The 11,111-nt window shown below is 43.8% G+C and overlaps 1 protein-coding gene across 2 annotated transcripts in view; it reads left to right on the top strand.

Annotated features, from left to right (window-relative positions):
• Positions 1 to 11,111, top strand: part of LOC121542791 (protein Jumonji-like) — an 88,377-nt gene that overhangs the window by 38,390 nt on the left and 38,876 nt on the right. For both annotated transcript variants that reach the window (XM_045208548.1, XM_041852332.2), the window contains exons 3-4: positions 1 to 90; positions 1,253 to 1,425. The exon at positions 1 to 90 is cut by the window's left edge and continues 55 nt beyond it. In XM_045208548.1, the coding sequence (XP_045064483.1) occupies positions 1 to 90; positions 1,253 to 1,425 (263 nt within the window). The remainder of the gene's footprint in view (positions 91 to 1,252; positions 1,426 to 11,111) is intronic.

Below are 11,111 nucleotides of genomic sequence, written 5' to 3'. Positions count from 1 at the left end.
AGTCAACGGTAAAGCTGAGTGCTCACGCTGTTCGTCTCAAAGCAACGATGGCAGCAGCGAGTATTCAGGGGACGATCCAGTCAGAAAGAGGTGACCCCTCCCTGTATTACAATGTGGTTATACTGTGTTAAAGGGTTATTAATCTGGGATTGGAACATACATTTTTGGACTTTTACATTAATGATATATATTCATTGATTCTTGAATAATATAAGTTATAAATGCCTCATGAGTTTAGTTCAACGGTCTTACCCTATCAGAACCCAACATAAAAGCTTTTTTTACTCAGTACAGCAATATGTTATAGTGTTGTGATCTGAGTGTGTATGAGGACAGGAGGTTTGGACTGTTGTGGTCCTGGCACTGTGTTGCTGTTTGGACCAGGGATGGGCTGGTAAGAAGGGACGTTGTGTAGTCTACTGTCCTCCTGCTGTCCACCGGCTGTCTCCTATTGGCAGACAATCAGACCGATCTGTGTGACAGCCAGCTATTCTGTTGCTTCATTCTGTCAAGCCTAGATCTAATTAAAAATCAACCAATGTTTTTACAACAGTTTTTATCATATTAAAACAATCAAAAAGAACAGGCAGGGTTTGTGACAGTCTGTGTTTCTGTAACAGGCAGTGTTTCTGTGGTCCTGAAAGCAAAGCCCACCAAAAGACAGTGTGCGTTCCAAATGGCACCCTATTGCCTGCATAGTGCACTACTTTTGACCAGAGCTCTGGGGGTAGTATTGACCTAATTTAGTCATGAGGGAGATGCTGAGATCACACTTAGAGATAGAGCTTATCAACTGAAGAGAGAGAGAGAGCTTATCAACTGAAGAGAGAGAGGGAGCTTATCAACTAAAGAGAGAGAGAGCTTATCAACTGAAGAGAGAGAGGGAGCGTATCAACTGAAGAGAGAGAGAGAGACCTTATCAACTGAAGAGAGAGAGGGAGCTTATCAACTGAAGAGAGAGAGAGATACCTTATCAACTGAAGAGAGAGGGAGCTTATCAACTGAAGAGAGAGAGAGAGCGTATCAACTGAAGAGAGAGAGGGAGCTTATCAACTGAAGGCAGGGATATTCTAATTACTTCCATTTATTGCCCCAATGAATCAATTGGTTCTTCAGCGTAATATTGATATCTGTCTCATCTCTTCTTAATCTGAGTCCCTATTCTGACACCATATTCCCTATTCAGTGCACTGGTTTATGACCAGGGCCCATAGAATGTATATGTACAAATGTCTCTCCTCTCCCTTGCTAGACCGCGGCTGCAGGCTCAGAGGAAGTTTGCCCAGTCTCAGCCCAGCTCCCCCATTGCCACACCAGTCAAGCTGTCTGAGACCCTACTGCCCCCCAGCCCCACCTCCCCCCTCAGCGACCTCACCAGACGCAAGCCCAAGACCGAGGACTTCCTCACCTTCCTCTGTTTACGAGGTGAGTGGCCTGCAACCTTTAGTTTTTATTGAACTTTGATTTATCCAGGAAGTCCAATAGAGGTCAGAATACCTCTTTTACAAGGGAGACCTATCACAATATAATCGGCTTCTGTGTACTTTCATGTCCAATCCCATTTTACAAGGGAGACCTACCACAATATAATGGGGTTCTGTGTACTTTCATGTCCAATCCCATTTTACACAAATGAACACATATGTATTGCAAAGTTCAGTTATGTGTTGAAGTGCTGTGTGTGTGTTCCCTCATGCACTGCTGTGACGTGGATGGCACACGTGTTCAACAGTTTTAGTCGTGGGCTGACTTGGCAACCTGTCGTAGAAGCTTATTGGTTGAATGCGAACGGAACACATGAGCTCACAAGGAAGTAATGCGTCAATGTCATAAGCTAACGCATTAAGTAGTGCACTAATTAGGGAATAGGGTGCCACATGGGACACAGGTTGGGTTTTATGATTGTGTCCCCTTTAAGTGGCCAGTAACTGGGCTTAGTATTTAGAGTGTCTGGCCTGGCTCCAGTCCTAGTGTGGATCTGAATTACAGTCCATTATACTGTGGGTTGGCTTCCTCCTAACCTCAACCTCAACCTCAACCTCAACCACAAATCTCTTTTCCCCCTGACAGCTTCCGGTCCCAGACAGGCCTGAATGTGTCTCAGTGGCTTATCTCATTGATCTGGTGATGAAGGGGTTGGAATATCCAGTCAAACCAGACAAACACTGAAACTCGCATACCAAATCAGAGAATACATTCATGCCGATCTGTGTCTCTGTCTCGGTCACTTGTCAACATCGATACCTCTGCTGCTTGGTCTGGTGTTAACACTGGTAGTGTAATGATATACAGTACATTGTCTGGTGTTAATACTGGTAGTGTAATGATATACAGTACATGGTCTGGTGTTAACACTGGTAGTGTAATGATATACAGTACATGGTCTGGTGTTAACACTGGTAGTGTAATGATATACAGTACATGGTCTGGTGTTAACACTGGTAGTGTAATGATATACAGTACATGGTCTGGTGTTAACACTGGTAGTGTAATGATATACAGTACATGGTCTGGTGTTAACACTGGTAGTGTAATGATATACAGTACATGGTCTGGTGTTAACACTGGTAGTGTAATGATATACAGTACATGGTCTGGTGTTAACACTGGTAGTGTAATGATATACAGTACATGGTCTGGTGTTAACACTGGTAGTGTAATGATATACAGTACATACAGCCTACCATGAAACATATATCAACCACACATCATCCATCTATACATCAACCACACATCATCCATCTATACATCAACCACATATCATCCATCTATACATCAATCACACATCATCCGTCTATACATCAACCACACATCATCCGTCTATACATCAACCACACATCATCCGTCTATACATCAACCACACATCATCCATCCATACATCAACCACACATCATCCGTCTATACATCAACCACACATCATCCATCTATACATCAATCACACATCATCCATCCATACATCAACCACACATCATCCGTCTATACATCAACCACACATCATGCGTCTATACAGTGGCTTGCGAAAGTATTCACCCCCCTTGGCATTTTTCCTATTTTGTTGCCTTACAACCTGGAATTAAAATTGATTTTTTTAGGTGTTGTATCATTTGATTTACACAACATGCCTACCACTTTGAAGATGCAAAATATATTTTTTGGTGAAACTTGAGCGTGCATAACTATTCACCCCCCCCAAAGTCAATACTTTGTAGAGGCACCTTTTGCAGCAATTACAGCTGCAAGTCTCTTGGGGTATGTCTCTATAAGCTTGGCACATCTAGCCACTGGGATTTTTGCCCATTCTTCAAGGCACAACTGCTCCAGCTCCTTCAAGTTGGATGGGTTCTGCTGGTGTACAGCAATCTTTAAGTCATACCACAGATTCTCAATTGGATTGAGGTCTGGGCTTTGACTAGGCCATTCCAAGACATTTAAATGTTTCCCCTTAAACCACTCAAGTGTTGCTTTAGCAGTATGCTTAGGGTCATTGTCCTGCTGGAAGGTGAACCTCCGTCCCAGTCTCAAATCTCTGGAAGACTGAAACAGGTTTCCCTCAAGAATTTCCCTGTATTTAGCGCATTCCCTCAATTCTGACCAGTTTCCCAGTCCCTGCTGATAAAAAACTCGGGGTGATGAGAGGTGTTGGGTTTGCGCCAGACATAGCGTTTTCCTTGATGGCCAAAAAGCTCAATTTTAGTCTCATCTGACCAGAGTACCTTCTTCCATATGTTTGGGGAGTCTCCCACATGCTTTTTGGCGAACACCAAACGTGTTTGCTTATTTTTTTCTTTAAGCAATGGCTTTTTTTTGGCCACTCTTACGTAAAGCCCAGCTCTGTGGAGTGTACGGCTTAAAGTGGTCCTATGGACGACAGATACTCCAATCTCCGCAGTGGAGCTTTGCAGCTCCTTCAGGGTTATCTTTGGTCTCTTTGTTGCCTCTCTGATTAATGCCCTCCTTGCCTGGTCTGTGAGTTTTGGTAGGTGGCCCTCTCTTGGCAGGTTTGTTGTGGTGCCATATTCTTTCAATTTTTTTATAATGGATTTAATGGTGCTCCGTGGTGCTCCAAATAAAAATCAATTTAAATTACAGGTTGTAATGCAACAAAATAGGAAAAATGCCAAGGGGGATGAATACTTTTGCAAGGCACTGTACATCAACCACACATCATCCATCTATACATCAACCACAGATCAGCCATCCATACATCAACTACACATCATCCATCTATACATCAACCACAGATCAGCCATCCATACATCAACCAAACATCATCCATCTATACATCAACCACAGATCAGCCATCCATACATCAACCACAGATCAGCCATCCATACATCAACTACACATCATCCATCTATACATCAACCACAGATCAGCCATCCATACATCAACCACAGATCAGCCATCCATACATCAACCTCACAACATCCATCTATACATCAACCACACATCTTCCATCCATACATCAACCACCCATCATCCAGCCATACATCAACCACACATTATCCATTTATACATCTACCACACATTATCCATCCATACATCAACCACACATCATTCATCTATACATCAACCACACATCATCCATCCATACATCAACCACACATCATTCATCTATACATCAACCACACATCATCCATCTATACATCAACCACACATCATCCATCTATACCTCTACCACACATTATCCATCCATACATCAACCACACATCATTCATCTATACATCAACCACACATCATCCATCCATACATCAACCACACATCATTCATCTATACATCAACCACACATCATCCATCCATACATCAACCACACATCATCCATCTATACTTCAACCACACATCATCCATCCATACATCAACCACACATCATCCATCCATCAACCACACATCATCCATCTATACATCAACCACACATCACCCATCTATACATCAACCACACATCATCCATCTATACATCAACCACACATGATCCATTTATATAGCAACCACACATCATCCATATATACATCAACCTCACATCATCCATCCATTCATCAACCACACAACATCCATCTATACATCAACCACACATCATCCATCCATACATCAACCACAGATCAGCCATCCATACATCAACCACACATCATCCATCCATACATCAACCACACAACATCCATCTATACATCAACCACACATCATCCATCCATACATCAACCACACATTATCCATTTATATAGCAACCACACATCATCCATATATACATCAACCACACATCAGCCATCCATACATCAACCACACATCATTTATTCATACATCAACCACACAACATCCATCTATACATCAACCACACATCATCCATCCATACATCAACCACACATCATCCATCCATACATCAACCACACATCATCCATCAACTTCACATCATCCATCTATACATCAACCACACATCATCCATCCATACATCAATCTCATGGTTCATCACTGTTGCTCTGCCAGTTAGGTTAAACTGGGTTAATGACATTGAAGCATAAGGAATGTAAATGCTTCCTAAGAGTACCTTTTCTTTTCCTAGTCTCAACCCATCGCCTAACAGTCAATCCTGTTCATTATCGGGGATGATTTAAGCCATTTCCTTTATTATGCTTTATTAAGCCAATGATGAACAGTATCGTAGTGGCGTTTCAATGGAACAGCAGCAGCACCAGCTGTTGACTGTGTTCCAAATAGCACCCCATTCCCTTTATACTACTTTTGACTAGTGCACTATATAGGGAATAGGGTGCCATTTGGGATGTAGCCGTTGTGTTTTAAAGCAGTGCTTTCCAACTGACCAACTCATCTTTCACACAGACATGACTTCATATGCTCACTGGATTTCAGTCTAAAAGTTTAGCTGGAAAAAGTAGTAAATGATTTAATGCATGATGAAAGCTAATTTATTTAGATTTATTTAACTCGGAAAGCTGCAGAAAATCCAAGAACAAGCATTTAAATGTTGAGCGTGTCAAGTAAGAATATGAATTAATCTCGATTTGATAGATGTTCAATCGAATACAATCAGTCAAATGCATAGGCCGCATGTATGTGCAATGATTTTCACTAAGTCATGTATCAAACAATGCTTAACATAATCTAGACCTGAGATATTGTGATGTGAAAAACTGACTGTAGGAGAAAATATATGACAGTAGAATCCAGAACTCTGTATTCGCTGTATGCATGCATAGTTCTCTACTTTCACATGATTCTTGTGAGGAAGAAAATAATAAGTATATCTTTATTCATTGAGAGGACCTACAATACTAGCTGTCATGAACAACAGAGAGCTATGGCATCCCGTCATCCTGCGCATCGCGCCGCCATAAGCAAGTAAGCAAATGTCTCTTGTGAAGAGAAGAGAGCGTCTTCACACTTGTATAGTCACAGTACACTGTGTAACAGACCCTGCTGTGTATTCATGGATACAGCAGGCCTGTTATCAGACATCTCTAGGCAGCCAGGAGACAGCAGGCCTGTTATCAGACATCTCTAGGCAGCCAGGAGACAGCAGGCCTGTTATCAGACATCTCTAGGCAGCCAGGAGACAGCAGGCCTGTTATCAGACATCTCTAGGCAGCCAGGAGACAGCAGGCCTGTTATCAGACATCTCTAGGCAGCCAGGAGACAGCAGGCCTGTTATCAGACATCTCTAGGCAGCCAGGAGACAGCAGGCCTGTTATCAGACATCTCTAGGCAGCCAGGAGACAGCAGGCCTGTTATCAGACATCTCTAGGCAGCCAGGAGACAGCAGGCCTGTTAGAGGAGTTCTCCTGAGACAGACTGACAGACTGACAGACTGACAGACTGACAGACTGTTGCTGTAAACAAATCAGCCTCTCTCTCTCTCTTCAGCATGTCTCCCTCTGAGCCCTGGTTGATCAGAGTAATTGACTGGCTGACTGGCTGACTGACTGGCTGGCTGACTGGCGGACTGAATGGCTGGCTGACTGGCGGACTGAATGGCTGGCTGACTGACTGGCGGACTGACTGGCTGACTGGCTGACTGATAGACTGGTTGACTGGCTGGCGGACTGGTTGACTGAATGGCGGACTGGTTGACTGAATGGCGGACTGGTTGACTGGCTGGCTGGCTGATTGGCGGACTGGCAGACTGGTGAACTGAATGGCTGACTGACTGGCTGGCTGGCTGGCTGGCTGGCTGGCAGGCTGACTGACTGGCTGACTAACTGGCTGGCGGACTGGTTGACTGAAATGCGGACTGGTTGACTGATTGGCTGGCTGACTGGCTGGCTGGCTGGCTGGCTGGCTGACTGACTGACTGACTGACTGACTGGCTGGCTGGCTGGCCCTGCTGTGTTGTTAAGCCTCTGTTGACAAAAAAAAAACAAAGCTCTTCCACAGAGCAGTTAAGGACAAGACACACTATAACGAATGGCAGCCGTGCACGGTAGCTCACCTGCTGGGTGTCGACAAATGTACAATCAGGAAATTAACAGAAAATGACAAAAGATCCCACATGTATGTCACATTTTCCATTCTGCCCTTTTGGTCCATCTGAATCTAACACTAGTTTACTCTACATTTAACTTCAAGTCACTCCTCAGGGCACAACCAAGGTTGTAGACCAGGTACATGTTATAGACCAGGTACATGTTATAGACCAGGTACATGTTATAGACCAGGTACATGTTATAGACCAGGTACATGTTATAGACCAGGTACATGTTATAGACCAGGTACATGTTATAGACCAGGTACATGTTATAGACCAGGTACATGTTGTAGACCAGGTACATGTTATAGACCAGGTACATGTTATAGACCAGGTACATGTTGTAGACCAGGTACATGTTATAGACCAGGTACATGTTGTAGACCAGGTACATGTTGTAGACCAGGTACATGTTATAGACCAGGTACATGTTATAGACCAGGTACATGTTATAGACCAGGTACATGTTGTAGACCAGGTACATGTTATAGACCAGGTACATGTTATAGACCAGGTACATGTTGTAGACCAGGTACATGTTATAGACCAGGTACATGTTGTAGACCAGGTACATGTTGTAGACCAGGTACATGTTATAGACCAGGTACATGTTATAGACCAGGTACATGTTATAGACCAGGTATCATCAGTTACAGTCAGTGGCCCACACAACGTTACAGTACGATACCAACTGAACCTGCTCACACACAACGTTACAGTACGATACCAACTGAACCTGCTCACACACAACGTTACAGTACGATACCAACTGAACCTGCTCACACACAACGTTACAGTACGATACCAACTGAACCAGCTCACACACAACGTTACAGTACGATACCAACCAGTTCACACTCACAGTACACTACACTACAAACCAGCTCACACTCACAGTACACTACAATACCAACCAGTTCACACTCACAGTACACTACAATACCAACCAGCTCACACTCACAGTACACTACACTACAAACCAGCTCACACTCACAGTACACTACAATACCAACCAGCTCACACTCACAGTACACTACACTACAAACCAGCTCACACTCACAGTACACTACAATACCAACCAGTTCACACTCACAGTACACTACAATACCAACCAGCTCACACTCACAGTACACTACAATACCAACCAGCTCACACTCACAGTACACTACAATACCAACCAGCTCACACTCACAGTACACTACAATACCAACCAGTTCACACTCACAGTACACTACAATACCAACCAGCTCACACTCACAGTACACTACAATACTAACCAGCTCACACTCACAGTACACTACAATACCAACCAGCTTACACTCACAGTACACTACACTACCAACCAGCTCACACTCACAGTACACTACACTACAATACCAACCAGTTCACACTCACAGTACACTACAATACTAACCAGCTCACACTCACACTCACAGTACACTACAATACCAACCAGCTTACACTCACAGTACACTACACTACCAACCAGCTCACACTCACAGTACACTACACTACAATACCAACCAGCTCACACTCACAGTACACTACAATACCAACCAGCTTACACTCACAGTACACTACACTACCAACCAGCTCACACTCACAGTACACTACAATACCAACCAGCTTACACTTACAGTACACTACAATACCAACCAGCTCACACTCACAGTACACTACACTACCAACCAGCTAACACTCACAGTACACTACACTTCCAACCAGCTCACACTCACAGTACACTACAATACAATACCAACCAGCTCACACTCACAGTACACTACAATACCAACCAGCTCACACTCACAGTACACTACACTACCAACCAGCTCACATTCACAGTACACTACAATACAATACCAACCAGCTCACACTCACAGTACACTACACTACCAACCAGCTCACACTCACAGTACACTACACTACAATACCAACCAGTTCACACTCACAGTACACTACAATACCAACCAGCTCACACTCACAGTACACTACACTACAATACCAACCAGCTCACACTCACAGTACACTACAATACCAACCAGCTCACACTCACAGTACACTACAATACACTACCAACCAGCTCACACTCACAGTACACTACAATACCAACCAGCTCACACTCACAGTACACTACACTACAATACCAACCAGCTCACACTCACAGTACACTACACTACCAACCAGCTAACACTCACAGTACACTACACTACCAACCAGCTCACACTCACAGTACACTACACTACAATACCAACCAGTTCACACTCACAGTACACTACAATACCAACCAGCTCACTCACAGTACACTACAATACCAACCAGCTCACACTCACAGTACACTACAATATCAACCAGCTCACACTCACAGTACACTACAATACCAACCAGCTCACACTCACAGTACACTACAATACCAACCAGTTCACACTCACAGTACACTACAATACCAACCAGCTCACACTCACAGTACACTACACTACCAACCAGCTAACACTCACAGTACACTACAATACACTACCAACCAGCTCACACTCACAGTACACTACAATACCAACCAGCTTACACTTACAGTACACTACAATACCAACCAGCTCACACTCACAGTACACTACACTACCAACCAGCTAACACTCACAGTACACTACACTCCCAACCAGCTCACACTCACAGTACACTACAATACAATACCAACCAGCTCACACTCACAGTACACTACAATACCAACCAGCTCACACTCACAGTACACTACACTACCAACCAGCTCACACTCACAGTACACTACAATACAATACCAACCAGCTCACACGCACAGTACACTACACTACCAACCAGCTCACACTCACAGTACACTACACTACAATACCAACCAGTTCACACTCACAGTACACTACAATACCAACCAGCTCACACTCACAGTACACTACACTACAATACCAACCAGCTCACACTCACAGTACACTACACTACCAACCAGCTCACACTCACAGTACACTACACTACAATACCAACCAGCTCACACGCACAGTACACTACACTACCAACCAGCTCACACTCACAGTACACTACACTACAATACCAACCAGTTCACACTCACAGTACACTACAATACCAACCAGCTCACACTCACAGTACACTACAATACACTACCAACCAGCTCACACTCACAGTACACTACACTACCAACCATATCACACTCACAGTACACTACACTACCAACCAGCTCACACTCACAGTACACTACACTACAATACCAACCAGTTCACACTCACAGTACACTACAATACCAACCAGCTCACACTCACAGTACACTACAATACCAACCAGCTCACACTCTGTCACGATCGTCTACGAGAGAGGACCAATGCGCAGCGTTGAAGGTGAACATAATATATATTTATTAACTGATCACACGATCAAAACAATAACCAACGATGCGTGACGTCTAAGGTTACAACACGAACAAACCTTAACGGAACAAGAAACCACAACACAAAGTGAAAAGACCGATAGTTAAATATGGCTCCCAATCAGAGACAACCAGCTGACACTCGTTGCCTCTGATTGGGAGTCACTCAGGCCCACATAGATATACAAACATAGACTTACATACCCTGGCTCAACATAACATAGTCCCCAGAGCCAG

This window comes from Coregonus clupeaformis, chromosome 28 (genome assembly GCF_020615455.1).
Source record: "Coregonus clupeaformis isolate EN_2021a chromosome 28, ASM2061545v1, whole genome shotgun sequence".
In the NCBI taxonomy this organism is placed as follows: domain Eukaryota; kingdom Metazoa; phylum Chordata; class Actinopteri; order Salmoniformes; family Salmonidae; genus Coregonus; species Coregonus clupeaformis.
Note: the sequence above shows the minus strand (reverse complement) of the source record. Positions and strands in the feature narration are given on the sequence as shown.